The sequence below is a fragment of the Rhinoraja longicauda genome, chromosome 13 (genome assembly GCF_053455715.1).
Source record: "Rhinoraja longicauda isolate Sanriku21f chromosome 13, sRhiLon1.1, whole genome shotgun sequence".
In the NCBI taxonomy this organism is placed as follows: Eukaryota; Metazoa; Chordata; class Chondrichthyes; order Rajiformes; family Arhynchobatidae; genus Rhinoraja; species Rhinoraja longicauda.
The window spans coordinates 20,849,533-20,876,034 of NC_135965.1; the positions used below are offsets into that span (position 1 = coordinate 20,849,533).

General features: G+C 45.7%; 1 protein-coding gene across 1 annotated transcript in view; it reads right to left on the reverse strand.

The window, feature by feature from the left end:
• The window catches only part of dhx36 (DEAH (Asp-Glu-Ala-His) box polypeptide 36), a 73,505-nt gene extending 48,885 nt beyond the window's left edge, over nt 1–24,620 (reverse strand). The window contains exons 1-6 of the mRNA XM_078410511.1: nt 24,340–24,620; nt 16,738–16,865; nt 11,681–11,843; nt 10,162–10,200; nt 5,723–5,893; nt 3,722–3,801 (exon numbers count right to left, since the gene is read on the reverse strand). Of these exons, the coding sequence (XP_078266637.1) occupies nt 3,722–3,801; nt 5,723–5,893; nt 10,162–10,200; nt 11,681–11,843; nt 16,738–16,865; nt 24,340–24,567 (809 nt within the window). The 5' untranslated portion in view covers nt 24,568–24,620. The remainder of the gene's footprint in view (nt 1–3,721; nt 3,802–5,722; nt 5,894–10,161; nt 10,201–11,680; nt 11,844–16,737; nt 16,866–24,339) is intronic.
• Between the last annotated feature and the right edge of the window lie 1,882 nt (nt 24,621–26,502).

Genomic DNA, 26,502 nt, shown 5'->3' on the forward strand with positions numbered 1-26,502 from the left:
TAGCTGTATATCGGATTGCCGGTGTGTGCAAGTTAAAGTACAATGATAGTTCAAAGGTCTCCCATGAGGTAGATGGGAGGTCAGGACCGCTCTCAAGCTGGTGAGAAGACAGTTCAGTTGCCTGATAACAGCTGTGAAGAAACTGTCCCTGAATCTGAAGGTGTGCGTTTTCATACTTCTGTACCTCTTGCCTGATGGAGAGGGGAGAAGAGGGAGTGGCTGGTCCTTGGTTATGCTGGTGGCCTTGCCAAGGCAACGTGATGTGTAGGTGGAGTCAATGGAAGGGAGGCTGGTTTGTGTGATGATCTGGGTCGCGTCCACGATTGTTTGAACTTCTACGGATGAGGACTTGGATCAAGGGAAGGCCCGAACTAGTAACTGCAGTGCAGCTCACCAACTTCTCCAATTATAACAGCTGCCAAGTGGAGAGCACGAGTGGGAAGAGTGCTTTGTTTAAAGACAGGTGCGAACACTACTGAGTACAACACTATTGAATGTAAAGACACTGAGATTGTATGAAATGTTTTTTGCACTGTTTTTTATTTTGTATATATTATTTTACCATGAATAAAACCATGAAGCTGCCACTAAGCTAAAAAAAAGATGTCATTAAGCTGGAAAGAGTGCAGAGAAGATTTATGAGGATGTTACCAAGACTCGAGGCCTGAGCTATAAGGAGTAGTTGAGCAAGCTAGGACTATATTCCTTGGAGTACAGGTTAAGCAGAGATCTTTTAAATGTGTATAAAATCATGAGGGGAATTAATAGGGTGAATGCACAGAGTCTTTTATGGGATAAGGGAATCAAGATTCAGTGGACAGTTTTAAGATGAGACGGGAAAGATTTAATAGGAACCCGAGGGGCAGGTTTCTCATTCAGCGAATGGTTGGTATCTGGAACGAACTGCCAGAAGAGTTGAAGCAGCTACAATAACAACATTTTAAAGCACAGACAGGTATACGGATAGGAAACGTTTAGAGGGATGTGGGCCAAATACAGGCAAATGGGACTAGAGTCGAATAGCGTGGAAACAGGCTGACCAACATGCCCCATTTAAACTAGTCCCACCTGCCTGCATTTGGCCCATATCCCTCTAAACCCTTCCTATCCTAGCCATGTGCCTGTCTAAATGTTTTTTAAACATTGCGATCGTACCTGCCTCAACTACCTCCTCTGTCAACTCGTTCCCATACCTACCCTTTGTGTAAAACTGTTGCCCCTCAGTTTCCTGTTAAATCTCCCCCCCCTCACCTTAAAACGATGTCCTCTGGTTCGTGATTCACCTACGCTGGGTAAAATATAGCACAGAAACAGGCCCTTCAGCCCACTGAGTCGACACTGACCATTGATCATCCGATTACATTAGTTCTATGTTATCCTACGTTCACATCCACTTCCTACACACTAGGGGAAATTTACAGAAGCCGATTAACCTAGAAACCTGCATATCTTTGGGATATGGGAGGAAACCAGAGCACCCGGAAGAAACCCACGTGGTCACAGGGAGAACATGCAAGCTCCACACCGGAAGCATTCGAGGTCAAGATTGCACCCACGTCACTAGCGCTGTGAGGCGGCGGCTCTATCAGCTGCACCATTACGCCGCCCCTTATGCTGCATTTCCAATAATTATAACAGCAACCTATATATGTATAGTGGTTTTAACAAAGTAAATTTCCCTCAGGCACTTCACAGCAAATTTACCATAATCACTGCACTTAAAAAAAAAGGGTACTTCATTTGTTGCAAAGCACTCGTATAGTCCTGAGTTTAAGAAAGACGGCCTAAAAATTATGTCCTTCCATCACATTGTTTGCAATATATAGTTTTGATTTCTGGTTGGCCACAGATGGCGGTGGAAGCCAAGAAATTGGGTATTTTTAAGGCGGAGATTGACAGATACTTGATTAATAAGGGTGTCAAGGATTATGGAGAGAAGGCAGGAGAATAGGGTTGAGAGGGAAAGATAGAACAGCTATGATTGAGTGGCGGAGCACACTTGATGGGCCGAATGGCCTATGACTTAGGAATTTATAGATATTTATGTATGCATGCCCAGAGCCCAGTTAGCTAACTCAAGATCAATAAACCAAATATGTGGGACTCAACCCGAAACGTCACCAATTCCTTTTCTCCAGAGATGCTGCCTGGCCCGCTGAGTTACTTCAGCATTCTGTATCTTTCTATGGTACTGGCAGAAGCAGCTGAAGAAACAAGACAAATATAACATGCCTTCACAACATGAAGACAATGCAATTAATCTTGGTTAATCTGTTCAAAATTCACTGAAGTGAAGTTAGTTACTTGGTGCGTGGAACAAGCATTTTTAACTACAATTTATCCAATTGAATTGAGGTGTTAGTGACAGCTTGGAGGAATAAAAAGGATCAAATATAGCTCTGCAAAAAGGTGTCATTATGGCACAGGAAGAAGAATGAAAGGCAAGTATGTGTTGCTCGTGAGAAGCAAGCATTCAGAATCTAAGAATCTCTACATTTAAATAGATACTAGGCGCAAGGTTGAGCAGAAATTATTTTAAAACGTTTTCATTCCGATTCCTGGTTTATGACAATATCTATCACACAAGCAGCGTGAGGTTTATCTGGCAACGGATATATTGTATTTTGAGTGTTCACTGTATTTTATGCTTCTGACATTACTATTGTGTCTTTGTTTCATAGAAGTGGTTATACCTGTAAATGTTTAGGGGCCTCCGAGTTTGTGACAAGCTAGATGCAAATATTCTGAGGACACAAAGGACTGCAGATGCTTGAATCATGAGTAAATCAAAAAGGACTGGAGAACTCATTGGGTCAAGAGGCACCTTTGGAGGACATGGATGGGCATAATTTTTGGGGAGAATTCTTCAGAGTCTGAAGACCAAAACAATGTCTATCCGTGTCCTCGAGAGATGCTGCCTGACTCGCTGTGTTAGCAAGCACTTCATGTTTTACCCTCCATAGATGCTTTCTGACTCACTGAGTTCCTCCAGCAGTATGTTTTACTCAAGATTCAAGCATCTACAATTTCTCATGACTCCATCTATGGAAGGAATGGACAGACCACCGGACAGAAGGACCCCGACCCTGAAACATACTCTGTTCATTAGCTCCCACAAATGCTCCTCCAGCACTTTGTGTTTTACTCAAATATTCTGGGCGGGGGGAAGGGGGGGAAGGGGGTGTCACTAAAACATTAAACACAGCTGCAATCACCAAAATGGGTGCAAGGGAATTTATGTATGGATCCAATCCATCCCATTTGCCGTTTTCCCTTTGAGCATATCAACCAGCTCATAAAACATCAAAGGAACCAGATAAACCAAAATGGTAAGACATTCATGTCATGGTAAAGTTACAGATTTAACTTAAGACATGACAGAAATACTACTCATCAGCTAACCTCTTCTGATATTCCTTCCTTCTCTCCATTCCTTCTCTCCAGAGATGCTGCCTATCCCGCTGAGTTACTCCAGTATTTTATGTCTATCTTTGATTTAAACCAGCATCTGCAGTTCCTTTCCACACACTTTTCTGATAGAGAATGGATAGGCGGCTTTTTGGGTCGGGACCTTTCTTCAAACCGACCCAAAACACTGCCCTTCCATTCCCTCCACAGATATTGCCTGATCCGCTGTTACTCCAGCACTTTTGCTCAAGATTTCAACACATGCAGTTCCTTGTGTCTCTTCTGCAAGAGATGAGAAGCAGCTGATACTGACCTCTGTAACCGGATCTGGTAGCCAGTACTGTTTCCTTCGCCACAGGCTTCAGCTCTTTCTGCCGCCACTCTCTCAGCGATCTGAAGGTGCAAAAATGATCAGGCCATTTAGTCTGACACTGGGCTATGTATGCATCTAATCTATTAGACTTTAGAGATTTAGACTTTAGAGATACAGCGCGGAAACAGGCCCTTCTAACCACTGAGACTGCGCCGATCAGCGATCACCCCATACACTGACACTATCCAACACACTAGGGTCTACCGAAACGAATCAACCTACAAACCTGTACGTCTTTGGAATATGGAAGGAAACCAGAGCACCCGGAAAAAAACCACACAGCCATAGAAAAAAGATACAATCAACACCCGTTGGCCGGATCAACCCCGAGTCTTTGGCGCTGTGAAGCAGCAACTCTACCGTTGTGGCGCTGAGCCACCTGACCCCCTGTTTAACAACTTTTGTTCCATGTTCTTTGATCAACAAAAATCTGTTCTCTCAGATGCAATTAACTCTCAACATCTGCTGCCTATCAGGGGAATTAGGTTGAGAGGGAAAGATACATCAGCCATGATTGAATGGCAGAGTAAACTTGATGGACCGAGCGGCCTAATTCTACTCCTAGAACGTATGCGTTTTCACACTTCTGCAGCTCTTGCCTGATGAGAGGTGGGAGAAAACGGAGTGACTGTGGTGGGACTTGTCCTTGATTATGCTGGTGGCCAGCAGGTGATGAGAGTCCAGAATGTTAGATTAAGATATTTGAAAGCTCACCATCTCTTTCATCCGTAAATGATTAAAGATGTTACAGAACATGCTGCACTCTAGGATAGCAAAGCTGGTTTTCTCTCTCTCTCCCCCCCCCATCCCATTTAGATACTTGTAGCAGAACCCACATGAATAATTAAAAGCACAAAAACATTGAATTGAAGCATTACTACTTCACAAAACAGATCAGCTTTCAATTTTTTTGGCAAGTCATTTAAAAATGTCCTTGCTGCTGCATGTTCTCATTATCCTGCTGCAATTCCTCAATAATGTGTATAGAAAGGAACTGCAGATGCTGGTTTATATCATAGACACAAAATTCTGGAGTAACTCAGCGGGTCAGGCAGCATCTCTGGGGAAAATAGATAGGTGACATTTCAGGTCGGGACCCTTCTTCAGACTGATTCTAAGAGGTGAAGAACTCCGAAGAATCAACCTCAGAAGTAATTCTTCCTTACCCCATCTTTCTTTATTCTGAAACAATGCCTGATAATTCTAATACTCCACAAAAAGTTCCTGTCCAGTTCCTTAGAACCTTGTACATATCAAGGAGTCCGAAGAAGGTCCCCAACCCAAAATGCCACCTATCCATGTTCTCCAGAGATGCTGCCTGACCCGCTAAGTTACTCCAGCACTTTGTGGTTTTAATTTGTAAACCAACATGACCAATTCCTCAGGAGCGCCCCTCCCCCCTCCCCCCCCCCCCCCTCCCCCGGGGCAAGAAAGTTGAAGGTGGCCGGCCGAGGAGAGGGACGACAGTTCATGGGATGACCAGATGGAGGCGACGGCTGCAAAGGGTCTTTATCCTTGATTCAGAGTTCTTCACCTTTGGGAATTACTACTGAATTCCCTTGCTTCGTGTCACAATATTTTACCCAGTGGCATTTTTAGTTTTAGAGATACAGTGCGGAAACAGGCCCTTCGGTCCACCGAGTCCAACCCGACCAGCAATCCCCGAACACCACCACTATCCTATACACACTAGGGTCAATTTACAATTTTACCAAAGCCAATTAACCTACAAACCGGTATGTCTTTAGAGAGTGGGAGGAATCCGGAGCACCCGGAGAAAACCCACGCAGATCATGGGGAGAACGTGTAACCTCTGTACAGAGAGCCCCCATAGTCACGATCGAAACCGGGTCTCTGGCACTGTAAGGCAGCAACCGCTGCGCCACACCATATTAACCAGACGAGTCAGCGGCCGAAGAATCGCAAAGTAAAGGGACTTACAGAGATGGCACTGATCCGACGAGGCTGGGTGCATATAACCCTGCACAGAGAGCCCATTCCTTTCTCAATGTAGTCGTCCAGAATGAACTGGGTCACCTGCGTGGTTTTCCCACAACCTGTTTCTCCACTGATGACAACCACCTGGTTCGATTTGATCAGGTCAACCAACTCCTGCAATGCAGATTTTGCAAAAAGGTCAGTAAAAGATTACACCCGAGAAATTATCCTGTTGAGCTGTCAATGTCCCTAGTTTTCTATTACAATATGAGGAAAAATATCATGTCATATTGGCCACTGGCTTTTGCTTTCTACTTCAATTCCCATTTTGTATATAAAATGATGAGGGGCATAGGATAGAGTGTCATAGAGCCTTTTTCCTCAGGGTAGAAATGTCCAACACTATAGGGCAAAACTATAAGATGAAAGTTTAATGGAGATGTGTGGGGCAAGGTTTTTATTTACATGGAGAGTTGGCAGTTTCATCCCCTCTCTTGATACTCAGCTACAGCTCAATATTACTACTACTATAGATATAATACAGAACAATTCAGCACAAGAATGGGCCGTTTCGCCCACGTTTGTGCCAAATATGATGTTGTTAAACTGATCTTATCTGTGTGTATATGATCCATATTCCTCTATTCTCTGCATTTCCATGGGCCTATATAACAGACAAAGACCATTATTGTGTCGGCCTCCACCACCACCCCTGGCAGCGTGTTCCAGGTCCCCACGACACTGTGAAAAAACTTCCCCACACATCTCCATTAAAAACTTTACTCCTCCGACCGTGCAGCTATGCTCTCTAGTGTTAATAATAATAATACATTTTATTTATATAGCGCTTTTCATATACTCAAAGACGCTTTACAGAGATTTTGAGAACATAGGGAAATTAATAAATAGATAAATAAGTAAATAAATAAATGAACAGAGAAAGGAGACAGTAGGTGAGGTGACCTTCAGTGGTTGAAGGCAGTACTGAACAGGTGAGACTTCAGCGATGTTTTGAATGTGGTGAGTGTGGGGGAGTCTCTAACGGTTTGGGGTAGTGAGTTCCATAGGGTGGGAGCAGCGATGGAGAAAGCCCTGTCCCCCCAGGATCTGAGTTTAGTCCGGATGTGGGGGGATAGGAGATTGGCAGCGGCAGAGCGGAGGGTGCAGGTGGGAGTGTGCCTGTGGAGGAGGTCGGTCAGGTAGGATGGGGCCAGGTTATGGAGGGCTTTGTAGGTTATGAGGAGGATTTTGTACTGGATTCTCTGGGGGATGGGGAGCCAGTGGAGTTTATAAAGGACGGGGGTGATATGGTCACGGATCGAGGTGTGTGTGAGTAGACGGGCAGCGGAGTTTTGAATGTATTGAAGTTTATTGATGATTTTTGAGGGTGCGCCATAGAGGAGGCTGTTGCAGTAGTCCAGACGGGAGGTGATGAAGGCGTGGATGAGGGTTTCTGCAGCTGTGGAGAGGGATGGACGGAGACGGGCAATGTTTTTGAGGTGGAAGAAGGCTGTCTTTGTGATGTGTTTGATGTGTTTGTCGAAGGAGAGGGTTTGATCAAGGATGATTCCAAGATTCCGGATGTGAGGTGAGGTGGATACTGGGAGACCATCAATGTTGAGGATGAAGTTTTGGGTGGATTTGGTGAGCATTTTTGGACCAATGATGATGATTTCAGATTTGTTGCAATTGAGTTTGAGGAAGTTTGATTGAAGCCAAGATTTTATTTCAGTAATGCAGTTTGTCAGTGTAGAGTGTGTGGTGGAGGAGATTGACTTGGTGGAGATGAGGAGCTGGATATCATCGGCGAAGCAGTGGAAGTTGAGACCATGACGGCGGATTAATTGACCAAGGGGGAACAGGTAGAGGATGAAGAGGAGGGGGCCAAGGACTGAGCCTTGGGGGACACCTTGGGGGAGGGGAGCGGTGGGGGATTTACAGTTGTTAATGGAGTTAACAACTTACAGTTGTGTTGGACATCTCCTCCCTGGGAAAGTCTCTGACTGCCTACCTTATCTATGCCGCTCCTGATTTTATGTACAAAATTATTGTCAAAAGAGCTGCAGCATCAGATGCCACTCCAAAGATCCCAGTCTGGCTGATTGACACAGAAAGACTGGACTAATGGAGGTGCTGTTGTCAATCAAATAAAACAACGGATGAAGATAAAATATCCAGGCATCCCTGGATGTCCCAGCTAATAATCATCCCTCACTTAACTCTTCTGGGAGCAACTGCTCCGGCTACTGACATTTGTGCCCACCTATTCACACCAGTTTTATGTCAACCCACTTGTCATCCACCCCTTAGTTTAGTTTATTGTCACAAGTACCAAAGTACAGAGAAAGGTTTTTTGCTGCGTGCTATCCATTCAGCTGAAAGACAATAAATGATTACAATCGAGCCACCCACAAGGTGCAGATACAGGATAAAGGGATTAACGTTCCGTGCAAGATAAAGTCCAGTGAAGGCCGATTAAAGATAGGGGCAATTTAACGGAGGCGAATTAACCTACAGGCCAGCTGTCTATGGGGTGTGGGAGGAAACCGGAGTACCTGGAGGAAGCACAGGGAAAACGTGCAAACCCCACACAGACAGCACCCGAGGTCAGGATCGAACCCAGGGTTCTATCCCTCAATGTAATTATAACGTGGTCCTTTGTTCGATTATGAAATCCAGTCCTGGAAACAGCAGATTGAATGTAAAAGGAGAACGTAACAAGCAAAAGCAGTTACTCTAACTGGAAGAGTCAGTGGTTGATGCAAAGATATTATTCATTCACCCATTTATCCATGCACTGCGCTGTCAAATCCAGAAAGCCTGCTGATACTGCAGCCTCTTTAGAACGACCTGCTGAGTGACATTTTCATTAATGTGGTCACAGCTCTGCATTGATCGATGGGGCAGGGACAATTTGTTATCTCTGAGATCAGCAGAAATCTGCTAATAGCTAAATCCCATTGAGAAATGTAAGTTTGTAGTTTTCCGAGCAACTGGCCTTAGTTTTGGCAGCGGCCGCCATCAAATATCCATCTTGCGAGCAAGTCAAGGGTCAGGAGCGTTTAATTGTCGAATGTACCGACAACAGAACAATGACATTCTTACTTGCAGCAGCTTATTTACACAGTACACTGAACGCCACACAGAGTCAAGCAGAGGAGAGGGATGCCGGTTCTCGGGCCAATCCGATCAAAGGTGACGGAGAGTGGGGCTTACGGAGCCTGGGGCCGACAGGGATCGGGCGCCACTTCAGTAGACCGAGCGCGCGGGCAGACCGGACTTTGGAAATGGTGCCAAAACATGGCACGGTAGCGCAGCGGTAGAGTTGCTGCTTTACAGCGAATGCAGCGCCGGAGACTCAGGTTCAATCCTGACTACGGGTGCTGCACTGTAAGGAGTTTGTACGTTCTCCCCGTGACCTGCGTGGGTTTTCTCCGAGATCTTCGGTTTCCTCCCACACTCCAAAGACGTACAGGTATGTAGGTTAATTGGCTGGGTAAATGTAAAAATTGTCCCTAGTGGGTGTAGGATAGTGTTAATGTGCGGGGATCACTGGGCGGCACGGACTTGGAGGGCCGAAAAGGCCTGTTTCCGGCTGTGTATATATGATATGATATGATATGGCGGCACCCGCATATGTAAATATGCAAAATGAATTTTGTGGTGGGGTTGCAGATGTGATAAATAAAGCGCCTTTGAACCATTAATGTATTCACACAGGGCAGAGAGCATCCCTTAGCACTGTCGCTAAATGCACATTACCAACTGGAAACAAGCTTCAGCTCAACTTGGAGGGGAACTTGAACAGCGAGTCAGGCAGCATCAGTAGAGAGAAACGGACAGACGACGTTTTGGATTGGGATCCTTCTTTAGACTTGTGTCTCCATGCAGTGCAACTGATTCATTTGCGACACCCATCTCATCTTGTGTTTCTTCAGATTTTGACCGACTACAGATTTATGAACAGTACAATTATTTTTAAATCCAAAATTTACCACGTGGATAAAAAGTCATCAACATCCTCCTTTGTACTTCCAGAAATAATCCAGCTTGTATATCTCAGCAGATAGAAGAAACTGCAGGTGCAAAAACAACGTGCTGGAGGAACTCAGTGAGTCAGGCAGAATCTGGGGGGGGGGGGGATTGCTTTGGGTCTTCAGACTGAAGACTGGTCCCAACCGAAACATTGCTTGTCCATTCCCTCCACAGATGCTGCCTGACCCGCTGAGTTCCTTCAGTACTTTGCATTTTGTATATTTCTGCATTGTTTTACAATTCCAGCAAAATCATCCTTTACTGTCACTGGAATATTAGGATAGGGGAGGAGCGTCTGGCCATTGTTTTAAAAACCATTGATGCATAATTCCTACTCCCCAAACACTGAAGGCAGTTTAACGTTTCTATATTGTATAATTTTACTTTTTTTTTAAAAAGTCACTTACACGTTTCATGGAGTAGGAGGGGAGTTTTTCCCGAAATTTCTGAGAAAATAAAAAGAGAATAAAAAAGATCAATACAACACACAACGTTATTATTAACGTTTATAAGACACTCCACTGGTTTAAGTACAAATTGAGACACTAATTTTATGCATTTAGTCACATCGATAAGACAATGATGTTTGAATAGAAGCATCGCAAAAACAAGTAAATTCAAAAAAACGCAAACGTTGAAACAGACAAAACATCCAGGAAACACACAGTAGGTCAGGCAATGTCCATGGAAAGTAAAACTGTTAACATTTCACTCACTCAAAGACAGCGATTCAAATCAGCATTGAACTCAGAATAGTACAGCACAATAACAGGCCCTTTGGCCCACAACGCACATAATCCATATCCCTCCATCCACTGCATATCCACGTGTCTATCCAAAGGTTTCTTAAATGCCACTATCGTATCTGCCTCCACCACCACCCCCGGCAGCATGTTCCAGGCACCCACCACCTTCGATGTAAAGAAACTTGCCCTGCACATCACCTTCAAACTCTGCCCCATGTCATAACTCTGCTGCACCCTTTCCAGAGCCACATCCTTCCTGCAATGGGGCGACCAGAAATGCAAGCAATACAGCCTAATCAAAGCCATGTAAAGTTACATCATGACTTCTTGCCTCCTGCGTGGCAACAAATGAAAATTGTTTGAGATATAAATGCAACTAATTCTCTATTACACATTTCTTGTGCATCAATGATTACTTTCTGCAATCAATGGTAACCATTCCTTCAGGTACCTCGACACTTAATTCTACATCTGTCATCTTTATCTCTCTTTCCTCTTTTAAAATATTCATGTTTATGTTATAGGAAGGAATTAGGCCATTCAGCCCATCATGTCTATTCTGCCAATCAATCATGGCTGATATCTTTCCCTCTCAACCCCATTCTCCTGCCTTCTCCCCGTAACCCTTGACACCAATACTGATCAAGAATTTGTCATCTCCGCCATAACAATATCCATTGACCGCCTCCACAGTCGTCTGTGGCAATGAATTCCACAGATTCACCACCCTCTGACTAAAGAATTTCCTCCTCTTTTCTTTTCTAAAGGTGCATCCTTTTATGCTGAGGCTAAGACCTCTGGTGCGAGACTCTCCCACTAGTGGAAACCTCCTTTCCACATCCATTCTATCCAGGCCTTTCACTATTCGGTAAGTTTCAATGTCCCCCCCCCCCCCCCATCCTTCTAAACTCCAGCGAGTACAGGCCAAGTGTCGTCAAACATTCATCATATGTTAACCCAATCATCCTGAGATAATTCGCATAAACGTCCTCTGGACCCCCTCCAAAGCCAGCATGTTCTTCCTCCAGATATGGGGCCCATTCCCTGAACTACGTACAAACTCAGTACAGACAGTACCCGTAGTCGACCCCGGGTCTCTGGCACTGTAAGGCAGCAACTCTAACGCTGTGCCACCCTCTATTCATTCTTGACATCTTGGCACAAGTCTCAAGAGCAATACCTTCATCTCCAGGTATCTTGAACTGGTTGTCTTCTTCGCAAAGTCTTCCCTCAGCTCCTCATCCAAGAAGACATCCTGAGCAATGGCTTCAAAGAGGTACTCCAGGTCAGCGTTTGTCTCCGGTTTAACTTCTTTGTTGATGGAAGTGGAAGAACTTGAACTTCTATGAATGGGAATGGACAATTATGTCCAGAAAAAAAAAGAAATAACTGACCGTTAATAACAATAGAATCTGACTGCAGAGAGCAGCAACACGGATAATCAGTTAATCTACTTTATTCACACTAGAACCAAAACAAATGAAGAAAATTAGCAGATTCAATGGCCCAAATTAAGAGTCACAGAAACTGTCCCAACTCATCCAGGTCAACCAAGGTTTTCTTGAGCTTTTCCCATTTAGGCCTGGATAGAGAGGATGCGGATAGGATGTTTCCATTAGTGGGAGAGCAGAGAACCACAGGGCATAGCCGCAAAATTAAAGGACTTACCTCTAGAAAGATAAGGAGGAATTTCATTCATCAGACCGATGTGAATCTGTGGAATGGGTTAGGTCTTAGGTCTCGAGTGATATGAATTTAGATTTTAGTTTAGTTTATTGCAATGTGTACCCAGGTACAGTGAAAAGCTTTTTGTTGCATGCTATCTATCCAGACAGCTGTAAGACTATACATGATTACAATTGAGCCGCCCACAGTGTACAGATCTAGATGAAGGGAATAACAAGATAAAGTCTAGTGAAGTCATAAGGTCATAAGTGATCGGAGTTTCATTCGTGATAGGAGCATCACTCATTTCTGGGATCATTCTTGTAAACCTCTTCTGGACCCTCAACCCTGAAGTGTAGATGGAGTCAATAGAAATAAGACTAGCTTACAAGGGACACCTTGGTCGATGTGGATGATTTGGCCTGAAGGGCCTGTTTCCATGTTGTACGACTCTCGATTCTACATGCTATGGTGGGACACTCTTGCAGATCTCATGTTTATATGCAAAGCATGCAACCAACTTACTTCCCATGCACTGCATGCAACCAATTTCTTTCCCAAGCTTCCACTTTGAAAATATTTATGTTTACCAACAGCAGTGCAAATCAATATTCAGTCATACTTCATTTCTACACTGAAATACTTTCCAAGTATACTAAAAAAAAAACAGAATCCTTGGACTGCTCACGTAAATCTGGGTTGACACTCATTTTAGAATGACAATTTTGTTTATTACCTAAATGTTATTTAACCTAGAATGTAGAAACAAGCACCTGTAGATGGCGGATTACAAAAGAAGTGCTGGAGTAACTCAGCAGGTCACGCAGCATCTCTGGAGAACATGGATAGGTGACGTTTTTAGTTGCGACCCTTCTTCAGACTCATTGTGGGGGTGTGGGGTAAGAAAGCTAGAAGAGAGGAGGGGTAGGACAAAGCTTGGCAGGTTACAAGGTGAACGCAGGTGAGGGTGAGGTTGATAGGCAGATGCCATAGATGTTTTTTAAATAGGTGCAAGACAAAAGGATTGAAGAGTTGCAAATTGTGAAGCCAGTATGTAGATGGAATTGGGAGGCGAAGAGGAAATTGGGTGGGAGCCCAGGTGGTGTACAAGGTGGGGGGGGGGGGGGGTGGGGGAAGGGTTTTGTTAGAAGTTACCTAAAATAGGAGACTAGATTGTTAACCTACTCTGCAGCTCCATTCTAACAATCTGTAGGGGTGTAAGGATAGCTATCTTTTACTACTATAAGTAAACATGGCACTTGGTCTACAACAGTGTGCTGCCTGGGCCACAGGGTGAGAAATATTGGTTCAGAGAAACATTGCTCAAGAGAAAAGCTACCCAAATTATCTCCAAGTCCATCACAAACTGCGGGAGGAACTCAGCAGGTCAGGGAACATTTGTGGAGGAAATTGTCAGACTGAACAAGGGTTTACAGTTGCAACATTGAACCAGGCCCCTCTGCCCAGAGTCCACACTGACCATCAATCATCTGTTCACACTAGTTCTATATTATCTCACTTTCACTCCCTACGGGCAATTTAGAGGCCAATTAATCTACAAACCCCCACGTCTTTGGTATGTGGGAGGAAACCAGAGCACCTGGAGAAAATTCACACGGTCACAGGGAGAACGTGCAAACTCCACACAGACAGCACCCGAGGACAGGATCGTAGTCAAGATCAGAATCAAACCCAGGTCTCTGGTGCTGTGAGGCAGCAGCTCTATCAGCTGCACAACTATAGACAATAGGTGCAGGAGTAGGCCATTCAGCCCTTCGAGCCAGCACCGCCATTCAATGCGATCATGGCTGATCACTATCAATCAGTACCCCGTTCCTGCCTTCTCCCCATACCCCCTCACTCCGCTATCCTTAAGAGCTCTATCCAGCTCTCTCTTGAAAGCATCCAACGAACTGGCCTCCACTGCCTTCTGAGGCAGAGAATTCCACACCTTCACCACCCTCTGACTGAAAAAGTTCTTCCTCATCTCCGTTCTAAATGGCCTACCCCTTATTCTCAAACTGTGGCCCCTTGTTCTGGACTCCCCCAACATTGGGAACATGTTATCTGCCTCTAATGTGTCCAATCCCCTAATTATCTTATATGTTTCAATAAGATCCCCCCTCATCCTTCTAAATTCCAGTGTATACAAGCCCAATCGCTCCAGCCTTTCAACATACGACAGTCCCGCCATTCCGGGAATTAATCTAGTGAACCTACGCTGCACGCCCTCCATAGCAAGAATATCCTTCCTCAAATTTGGAGACCAAAACTGCACACAGTACTCCAGGTGCGGTCTCACCAGGGCCCGGTACAACTGTAGAAGGACCTCTTTGCTCCTATACTCAACTCCTCTTGTTACGAAGGCCAACATTCCATTGGCTTTCTTCACTGCCTGCTGAACCTGCATGCTTCCTTTCATTGACTGATGCACTAGGACACCCAGATCTCGTTGAACTCCCCCTCCTCCTAACTTGACACCATTCAGATAATAATCTGTTTTCTATTCTTACTTCCAAAGTGAATAACCTCACACTTATCTACATTAAACTGCATCTGCCATGTATCCGCCCACTCACACAACCTGTCCAGGTCACCCTGCAGCCTTATTGCATCTTCCTCACAATTCACACTACCCCCCAACTTAGTATCATCTGCAAATTTGCTAATGGTACTTTTAATCCCTCCGTCTAAGTCATTAATGTATATCGTAAATAGCTGGGGTCCCAGCACCGAACCTTGCGGTACCCCACTGGTCACTACCTGCCATTCCGAAAGGGACCCATTTATCCCCACTCTTTGCTTTCTGTCTGTTAACCAATTTTCTATCCATGTCAGTACCCTACCCCCAATACCATGTGCCCTAATTTTGCCCACTAATCTCCTATGTGGGACCTTGTCGAAGGCTTTCTGAAAGTCGAGGTACACCACATCCACTGACTCTCCCTTGTCAATTTTCCTAGTTACATCCTCAAAAAATTCCAGTAGATTTGTCAAGCATGATTTCCCCTTCGTAAATCCATGCTGACTCGGAACGATCCCGTTACTGCTATCCAAATGCTCAGCAATTTCGTCTTTTATAATTGACTCCAGCATTTTCCCCACCACTGATGTCAGACTAACTGGTCTATAATTACCCGTTTTCTCTCTCCCTCCTTTCTTAAAAAGTGGGATAACATTTGCTATCCTCCAATCCACAGGAACTGATCCTGAATCTATAGAACATTGAAAAATGATCTCCAATGCTTCCACTATTTCTAGAGCCACCTCCTTAAGTACTCTGGGATGCAGACCATCAGGCCCTGGGGATTTATCAGCCTTCAGTCCCATCAGTCTACCCAAAACCATTTCCTGCCTAATGTGGATTTCCTTCAGTTCCTCCATCACCCTAGGTTCTCCAGCCCCTAGAACATTTGGGAGATTGTGTGTATCTTCCTCAGTGAAGACAGATCCAAAGTAACGGTTTAACTCGTCTGCCATTTCTTTGTTCCCCATAATAAATTCCCCTGCTTCTGTCTTCAAGGGACCCACATTTGCCTTGACTATTTTTTTCCTCTTCACGTACCTAAAAAAACTTTTGCTATCCTCCTTTATATTATTGGCTAGTTTACCCTCGTACCTCATCTTTTCTCCTCGTATTGCCTTTTTAGTTAACTTTTGTTGCTCTTTAACAGAGTCCCAATCCTCTGTCTTCCCACTCTTCTTTGCTATGTTATACTTCCTCTCCTTAATTTTTATGCTGTCCCTGACTTCCCTTGTCAGCCACAGGTGTCTCTTACTCCCCTTAGAGTCTTTCCACCTCTTTGGAATAAATTGATCCTGCAACCTCTGCATTATTCCCAGGAATACCTGCCATTGCTGTTCTACCGTCTTCCCTGCTAGGGCCTCCTTCCAATCAATTTTGGCCAGCTCCCGCCTCATGCCTCTGTAATCCCCTTTGCTATACTGTAATACCGACACTTCCGATTTTCCCTTCTGCCTTTCCATTTGCAGAGTAAAACTTATCATGTTGTGATCACTGCCTCCTAATGGCTCTTTTACCTCTAGTCCCCTTATCAGATCAGGATCATTACACAACACTAAATCCAGAATTGCCTTCTCCCTGGTAGGCTCCAGTACAAGCTGTTCTAAGAATCCATCTCGAAGGCACTCTACAAACTCTCTTTCCTGGGGTCCATTTCCAACCTGATTTTCCCAGTCTACCTGCATGTTGAAATCTCCCATAACCACCGTAGCATTACATTTTTGACACGCCAATTTTATCTCCTGATTTAACTTGCACCCTAAGTCGAGGCTACTGTTTGGGGGCCTATAGATAACTCCCATTAGGGTCTTTTTACCCTTACAATTTCTCATTTCTATCCATACTGATTCAACATCTCCTGATTCTATGTCACCCCTTGCAAGGGAATGAATATCATTCCTTACCATCAGAGCAACCCCACCCCAACTATGTCACACAAGGGTCCCGAAGCGAAATTTCCATCACAGATATTGCCTGATCCATTGAGTTACTCCAGCAATTTGTGTTTTGCTCCAGATTCGAACGTCTGCAATTCCTTGCATCCCTACCTCCAGTTTCTGCTCGAGTCGGCCGACACGGAGGGGCGCTGGTCTTTGTAGTCGCTCCGTGTCTGGACAGAGTTCAGTAGTCGGGTAATATGTTCCTCTCGAGCTTCATCCATCTGCACAACTGCCCTCTGACGAACAATAATTCATGAATATATTAATTATTTTAAACCAAGAAATCATTGCTTAAGTATCAGTAAAAAAAAAAACAAGCATTAATTAAAAATAAACACAGAAGGTGCACCAACTCTAGTGGATGGTTTTTAATTGGCATGTCGGACTAGAGTAGATGGGACATGTTGGTCGGTGTGGGCAAGTTGGGCCGAAGGGCCTGTTTCCATGCTGTATTACTCTATTTAAGTCATCAACTGTATTTTGCTCCACAAACACCACCTGTCCTACTGTCACTCACTTGCCATTTTTCTTTCTATATGAGGTTTTCAGCATCTGGATATTTGCTTTAGGGTCAGACACTAATTAAATGCTTAACAACATTTAAAAGACATTTGGACAGGTACATGGACAGGAAAAGTTTATAGGCTATATGGGTCAAATGCAGGCAGGTGGGACCAGTGTAGATGAGACATCTTAGTCAGCATGGTCAAGTTGAGCAAAATAACCTGTTTCCGTGCTGTACGGCACCATGACAATGACTAATTTTGCAAATTCTCAAATTACAAACAAAAGATTCATCGAGGTAGATAGGGCAGGATAGTGGAAGAATAAAAAAAATATCAAGCCTGGAAAGTTAATTAAACAAATGCAGTGTTTTTGTTTCATACTTATGCAACGCAATTGAAAATAAAATTTCTTCAAGAGTGAGGCAGGACATCCAGTCTGAAGAAGGGTCCTGATTTGAAACGTCTGATATCCATGTCAAAGGTATTTATTCACAAAATGCTGGAGTAACTCAGCAGGTCAGGCAGCATCTCGGGAGATGCTTCTCTCCCGAGATGCTGCCTGACCTGCTGAGTTACTCCAGCATTTTGTGAATAAATACCTTCGATTTGTACCAGCATCTGCAGTTATCTTCTTATATCATATCCATGTCATCCAGAGATGCTGCCTGACCTGCTGAGCTACTCCAGCATTTTGTGCTCTGCGCAAGGTTCCAGCATCTGCACTCCCCGGTGTTTACAGGACATTTATTTGGCACCGGTATTGGTTCATTATTGTCATGTGTACCAAGATACAGTGAAAAGCTTTTGTTCTGCATGCTATCCAGACAAATCACACTATACACAAGTACATTCAAGTCATGCTAAAGTACAACAGGTGGTGCAATGGGACGCAGGTTACCCAGAGCTGAAGAATTGAATGTTAATGCCAATACATAGAAACAAGGAACTACAGATGCTGGTTTAAAAACAACAAAACGCTGGAGTAACTCAGTAGGTCACGCGGCATCCCTGGAGAAGATGAACAGATCATGTTTCGGTTCTGCACCTTTCCACCGACCCAGTGCCCCCACATGGACAATAGACCTTTAAGGCCGAGATAAAATTATATTAAGAAATTTGAAACTTGAAGGGCACAAGTTGGCACCAAAGACGTGGAGACACTGTGTACTACCTCAGTAAAGTCTACTATTCTTGCATTACATTTGTTGCACTTTTGGACCTATCTATGATATTGCTTATCTTTAGTATGATTTTACAGGATTGTTTGCAAAAAAAAGCATAATTGGCTAGAATTGAATCATTCAACAAGTCTGAAGGATCCCAACCTGAAACGTCTCCTATCCATGTTCTCCAGAGTTGCTGCCGGGCTTGCTGAGTTACTCCAGTATTTTGTGTCTTTCAATGTCAATCCATCAGGTGTAGGAATGAACTGCAGACACTGATTTAAACCAAAGATAGACACAAAAAGCCTGAGTAAATCAGCGGGACAGGCAGTATCTATGGAGAGAAGGAATGGGTGAAGTTTTGGGTCGGGAGTCTTCTTCAGGTTGGGTGGACCTGTCCCGCTGAGTTACTCCAGCTTTTTGTGTCTATCTTCGGTTTAATCCATCATGTTGCAAACTACCCAAGTAGATTGCAAGGCTGTTCGTCTAGTTTCCATTTGTCCTCACTCTGGCAGCAGAGGAGGGCGAGGACAGACAGGTACGTGTGGAATTATGTTCGTAAGTTATAGGAGCAGAATTAGACCATTCGGCCCATCAAGTCTACTCTGCCATTCAATCAAGGCTAACCTATCATTCCCTCTCAACACCACTCCCCTGCCTTCTCCCCATAACCCCTGACACCCTTACTAATTAAGAACCTATCAATCTCCGCTTTAAAAATACCCAGTGACTTGGCCTCCACAGCCATCTGTGGCAATGAATTCCACAGATTCACCGTCCTCTGTCTAAAGAAGTAGAGAAGTTGAAATTGTTTGCAGCCAGAAGCTCTGGATGGCCCTGGAAGTCAGGCTGAAGGGGCTGCTTCCACCCTCTATGACTCTATGAAGGCAGACTGGGTCTAATTGGCGAAGATTTCAGTCAAGTGCAGAGGGATGTAGATGTCCTAAGGGCACAGATTGCAAAAGGTTCACAGGCAGATGCAGCAAGTGTTTAGAATGCAAATGGTACAGAGGCCTTTAATGCAAGAATGAAATTTAGAAATAGATGACCAGTGTTATGGCCCTTGTATTGAAGAAAGAATTTATTGGAATTGGGCATTGTCCAAAAGAAATTCAGGCTAATTCCGCAGATGAGAGGGTTGTTCTATCACGAGCCCTGTGAAGGGCAATAAGGTAGACTTTAGATATTTTCACCAGTGGGAGAAATTTTAATTAGGGGATGTAGTTTTAAATGACCAACTCCTTGGGTTTTTAACGGTTGTTCTTAGGAATTTCTTCTTGCAGATGGCAGTGAGCCTCTGGAATTCTCTACCCCAGGAGGTTGTAGAGGCTAGATCGCTAGAGGCATTTCAAGATAAAGACAAATTATTTACTGGTCACAGTATTTGGGCTGTGGAAAACATGGCACAGAAGAATGGTTGAGGCCTGGGGTAAATCAGCCAATATCAAAACACAAAGTGTAGAAACAAGGAACTGCAGAAGCTGGTGTACCCAAAAGGACATAAAGTAACTCAGTGGAGCAGGCAGTATCTCTGAAGGACATGGATTTTCTTCACACAAAGAGTGGTGGGTGTATGAAACGAGCTGTCGGAGGAGGTAGTTGCGGCACGTACCATCACAAATGTTTTAAGAAACATTTAGACAGGTACATGGACAGGGCAGGTTTAGAGGGATATAGGCATAGCGCCGGCAGGTGGGACTAGTGTAGATGGGACATGTTGGTCGGTGTGGGCAAGTTGGGCGAAGGGCCTGTTTCCACACTGTAAGACTCTATGACTATGGGTAGGTGATGTTTTGGGTCGGGACAGTGCTAGAATAACTCAGCGGGCCAGGCAACATCTGTGGGAGGAATGGATTGGCAATGTTTCGGGCCAGGACCCTTCCTCAGAGTGAATGAAGAAAGCTTGAAAAGCTAGAAAAAGGTGGGGATGGGACAAAGCCCCGCAAGTGATAAGTGGATACAGGTTGGGGGGGGGGGGGGGGTGATCGGCAGATGGATGGAATAAGTGACAAATGCCAGAGACAAAAAGGACTGTCATCGGTACAAAAATGAGTCTGAAGAAGGATCCCAACCCAAAACGTCACCTATCCATGTCCTCCACTGATGCTGCCTGACCCCTTGAGTTGCTGCAGCACTTGGTGTTTTGGTCAAGATTCCACAACTGCAGTTCCTTGAATCTCAACCAAGATCATGCTGAATGATGGGGCAACCCGAGGGGCTAATACTAACAGAAGTGTCACTCAGGGGATTGCGTAGAAAATGTATAACTCTGTAAATGAAAAGTTTTTTTGCTGAGTGCATGCAACCTTTTCTTCCTTTCATCTGCCCTGCTGCCTTTTACTTTTATATATATTAATTAATCCTCCTTCTCTTTCAGAGAGGGAGGCCCAGGGTTGAAGGCAAAATAGACAACAAATGGTGGAATCTTCAGCAAACAATAAAAGCTGCTGGAAAAACTTAGTGGGAAAAGCAGCATCTGTTGAAGGAAATGGGCAGATGATGCTTCTAGCTGGGATCCTTCCTCAGACAAGGCATCCCGACCTGAAACACCACCTTCCATTCCCTCCACAAATGGCTGAAATGTCAAGCAGGCTTAAACCTGCAAGCTAAAACTCACCAGGATTTCTTTCCCACGCTCCTTTGAAACTCACCAGATTCACTGGAATATATCTTATGCCACCAAGTAGCATGGAAGAATAAAGTCCATACAGAACATGTATATAGAGCACACAGCACAGGATCAGGACCTTCAACCCACAATGTTCATGCCAAACATGATGACAAGACTAATAAGCCGCACATAATCCACATCCCTCCATTCCTTGAATATCTATGTGCCTATCCAAACGTCTCTTACATGATCTTATCGCACCTACCTCCATCACCAGCCCTGGCAGCGTGTTCCAGGCACTCACCACCCTCTCTGTATAAAAGACTTGCCCCACACATCTCCTTTAAACTTTGCTTCTCATGTCTTCTAATATTTGATTTTCCCTTCCTGGGAAAAAGGTTTTGACCGTCTACCCGATCTATGCCTCTCATAATTTTATATACTTCTATCAAGTCTCCCCTCAACTTCCGACATTCCAGAGAAAACAACCCGAGTCTATCCAACTTCTACCTGTAGCTAAAACCCCCCTAATCCAGGCATCTTTCTGGCAAACCTCCTCTGCACCGTTTCAAAAGCCTCTACGCTCTTCCTGTAATGATGCGACCAGAACTGCGAGCAGTACTTCAAACGCAGCCTCCTCAAAGTCTTACGAAGCTACACGATGACTTCCTGACTATTATATTCAATGCTGCAACCATTGAGAGCAAGGATATCATATGCCTTCTTTACCACTCTATCTATTGGCGTTGCCACTTTCAAAGAGTTATGGACGTGGACCTCAAGATCCCTCTGTACGTCAATGCTTTTGAGTGTTGCGTGTAACATCCCACAGTCCAAAGAATCTGCTCGTTCGACTCAGCCCAACAGTTTGCAATTATCAGAGTTTTAGTGTAAACACTCGGGATCTGTGGAACTGTACACCCAGCATACCATTGAAGGCAAGGTAGGAAGTTACTGATGAGGTGCTGCATGATGGAGAACATTCCCTTACCTTGCCCACTCCTGCCCGCCCTCACACCCTTCAAATCCTCCCCCAGCATCCCGACCACTCACACACCCCACAAAATGTTTCCTGGAAGAACCCCTCCCCCACACCAACCATCCTACCCACTAACTCACCACCCCTCCAAAATTCTCTGGCAGCAACTCCTAGCTCTCACTCATTCCCCCTACCCACAACATTAAATAAACCCCCCAAAATAGACAACAAATGGTGGAATCTTCAGCAAACAAAAAAAGCTGCTGGAAAAAACATAGTGGGAAAAGCAGCATCTGTTGAAGGAAATGGGCAGATGATGCTTCTAGCTGGGATCCTTCCTCAGACAAGGGGTCCCGACCTGAAACACCACCTTCCATTCCCTCCACAAATGGCTGAAATGTCAAGCAAGCTTAAACCTGCAAGCTAAAACTCACCAGGATTTCTTTCCCACGCTCCTCTGAAACTCACCAGATTCACTGGAATATATCTTATGCCACCAAGTAGCATGGAAGAATAAAGTCCATACAGAACATGTATATAGAGCACACAGCACAGGATCAGGACCTTCAACCCACAATGTTCATGCCAAACATGATGACAAGACTAATAAGCCGCACATAATCCACATCCCTCCATTCCTTGAATATCTATGTGCCTATCCAAACGTCTCTTACATGATCCTATCGCACCTACCTCCATCACCATCCCTGGCAGCGTGTTCCAGGCACTCACCACCCTCTCTGTATAAAAGACTTGCCCCACACATCTCCTTTAAACTTTGCTTCTCATGTCTTCTAGTATTTGATTTTTCCTTCCTGGGAAAAAGGTTTTGACCGTTTACCCAATCTATGCCTCTCATAATTTTATATACTTTTATCAAGTCTCCCCTCAACTTCCGACATTCCAGAGAAAACAACCCGAGTCTATCCAACTTCCACCTGTAGCTAAAACCCCCCTAATCCAGGCATCTTTCTGGCAAACCTCCTCTGCACCGTTTCAAAAGCCTCTACGCCCTTCCTGTAATGGGGCGACCAGAACTGCGAGCAGTACTTCAAACGCGGCCTCATCAAAGTCTTGACTTCCTGACTATTATATTTAATGCTGCAACCATTGAGAGCAAGGATATCATATGCCTTCTTTACCACTCTATCTACTGGCGTTGCCACTTTCAAAGAGTTATGGACGTGGACCTCAAGATCCCTCTGTACGTCAATGCTTTTGAGTGTTGCGTGTATCATCCCACAGTCCAAAGAATCTGCTCGTTCGACTCAGCCCAACAGTTTGCAATTATCAGAGTTTTAGTGTAAACTGTGGAACTGTACACCCAGCATACCATTGAAGGCAAGGTAGGAAGTTACTGATGAGGTGCTGCATGATGGAGAACATTCCCTTACCTCGCCCACTCCTGCCCGCCCTCACACCCTTCAAATCCTCCCCCAGCATCCCGACCACTCACACACCCCACCCCACAAAATGTTCCCTGGAAGCACCCCCCCAACCATCCTACCCACTAACTCACCACCCCTCCAAAATTCTCTGGCAGCAACCCCTAGCTCTCACTCATTCCCCCTCCCCACAACACCAAATAAACCCCCCAACATGCCATCTCCCTCACCCCTCCAAATTCTTCCCTGGTACCCCAAATTCACTATCACCCCTCAAAGCCCCACCTGTCTGCATGAACCTCAACAGACCCTACTGCCTCCTGCTCCTTGCCAACCACACCCAGCCTCCTGATTACTATCACCCACTCCTCTTCCCACTGTCTAACTATCTTCTCAGCCTCCAAACTCCATCCCCAGTTTCCTAACCATACCATCCATACACAACTCCTCCCTCTCACCTCCTTTTCCCCCTAGTCTCCCCCCAATTCTCCCTTGCGTACTTGTGCTCCTTGCCTTCCATCCCATTCTCTTCCTCACCTCCATGCTGCCACCCTCCTCAGCCCCTCTCCATCCCTGACTTCATCTCTTATGATCCTCCTCTTTGCCCCCCATTTCCCCAGTCACCTCCACACCTCCTTGCCCTACACCCTCCACTCTCCCCACCCCGACCTCTTTGCAGTCCTGCTCTTTGCCACCCCATCCACTGCCCTCCCCCACTACTCCTCGCCACCATGCCCCAACTCTTTGCCCATCACACTCATCCCGCCATCTCACCAACTTCTTTCTCCCCCTCCCCTTACCTTCCTGTACTCCTGTTTCATGCCCCCATCCTCTCCCTGTCCCCATCCCCTCCGCCCCAACCCCTCCCCAAAGGCCCTACACCCCTCCCCACAGGCCCCGCACCCTCCCCGCCTTGTTTCCCTGCCCACTCTACTCCCCACTCACTTCTTTCACCCCCTCCCCTCCCCTCCCCTCCTTGCCCTCCAGCTCCTCTCCCGCTTGAGCCTCAGCTCCTTGCCCCCCCCCCCTCTCCACCGTCTAATGCCCCCGCCCGCCTGCCGCTCACCTCATTGCGCTCCAGCTCCTTGCTCCTGTTGCCCTGCCGCTTGGAGTACCACAGGCCGATGTCCTTGCCCTTCAGGTGCCCAGGGTGCCGGCCCCGACCCCCGCCAGGCCCGGCCCCGGGACCCGAGCTGTCCCAGCCGCCGCCGGCGGCCGCTGACGAGGAGCCCCCTCCACCACCACCGCCGCCGCCGCCGCCGCCGCGCCAGTCCCTGCGGTAACCCGAACTCATCGCTGCCGCCGCCGCCGCCTCCACCCGCTGTCCGACCGACCGACCGCCCGCCCGCTGTGCCCGGCGCCGCCCGATGGCGTCACAACCGGCCGGCGCCGCCCGATGGCGTCACAGACAATTCTGCATGACGTCACCATCCAGCCAGAGAGCACTGGATCACATTCTCTGCATGAATAATCCCAGTAGGAAAACAGAAGGGAGCACTACATGGATCGGACAGCAGGGATAATCCCACAGGGAGTATTGCACCAATCTCTCTGCAGGAATAATTCCAGCAAAGACCAGCAGGGAGCCATGGGTCAGTCTCTCTGCAGGAGCAATCCCAACAGGGAGCATTGTGTGGATCCTACAGCAAGAATAATCCCAGTAGAAACTAGCAGAGACATTGCACCAATCTCTTTGCAAGAATTAACCCAGCAGGAAGATGTGGATAGATACCACAACAAAAATAATCCCAGCAGGGAGCATTGGATGGATCCTGCAGCCAAAAATAATCCCAGTAGGAACCAACAGAAAGCATAGGATGGAGTCCACAGCAAGAATAATCCCAGTAAAGACCAGCAGGGAGCCAGGGATGGATGTTACAGTGAGAACAATCTCATAACAAACCAACAGAGACATTGCACCAATCTCTCAGCAAGAATAATCACAGCACAGATCAATATAGTGCTGACTGTGTAGAGTTTGCACGTTCTCCCTGTGAGCTCTCATGGGTTTCCTCTCGGTGCTCCAGTTTCCTTCCACATCCCAAAGACGTGCAGGTTTGTAGGTTAATTGGCCTCTGTAAATAAACCTACAGAGGTTCCCGGGCCAAGCCAGCCGCGGGCGACAGAGGGAGGCCCTGCAGAAGCCTTGGGATTACCTGGACCGAGAGCGCGGGCGGACCGGACTTTGGACTTTGAAACAGCGCGGCGCCCACATGTGCAAATATGCAAAAATAATTTCACTGCAATTCCTCATGTGTCAAACGAAGCACTGTTGAACATTTAAATTCCAGTTTCCCCTATTAGAGTCATGGAGTCATACAGCGTAGAAACAGATCCATCGGCCCAACTTGCCCACACTGACCAACGTCCCATCTACACTAGTCCCACCTGCCTGCATTTGGTCCATATCCCTCTAAAGCTATTCTATCCATGTACCCATCTAAATGATTCTTAAACGTTGCGATAGTACTGCCTCAACTACCTCCTCTGACTGCTCGTTCCATATACCTACTGCCCTTTGTGTAAAAAAGTTAGCCCTCAGGTTCCTATTAAATCTTTCCCCCCTCACCTTAAACCTATGTCTCTGATTCTCAATTCCACTACTTTGTGCATTTACCCAATCTATTCCTCTCACGATTTTGTACACTTCTATAAGATCACCCCCTGTGCTCCAAGGAATAGTCTTAGCCTGCTCAACTACTCTCTTTAGCTCAGGCCCTTAAGTCCTGGCAACATCCTTGTAAATCTTCCCTATATCCTTTCCAGCTGGACAACATCTTTCCTATAACATGGTGCCCACAACTGAACGCAATATCCTAAACGTGGCCTCACCAACGTCTTATATAACTGCAATATGGTCTGGTTTGGCTCAGGCACCAAGCATGACATCCGGAGGCTGCAACGGATCGTTCGCACAGCTGAAAAGGTTGTTGGCTGCAACCTTCCCCCCATTGACGAACTGTACGCTGCAAGGGCCAGGAAGCGAGCGGGCAAGATCATCTCTGACCCCTCTCACGTTGGCCACAAACTCTTCGAAGCACTTCCCTCTGGAAGGCGACTCCGGACTGTCAAAGCAGCCACAGCCAGACATAAAAACAGCTTTTTTCCACGAGTGATAGTTCTATTCCAGAACCAAAGTCTGTGGTCTCTTTTTTGCTCTGGTTTATTTTCACCCACATGTTTAGACCGTAATGTTGTATCCTTATTGTTTTGATGTGGTTATGCCTTA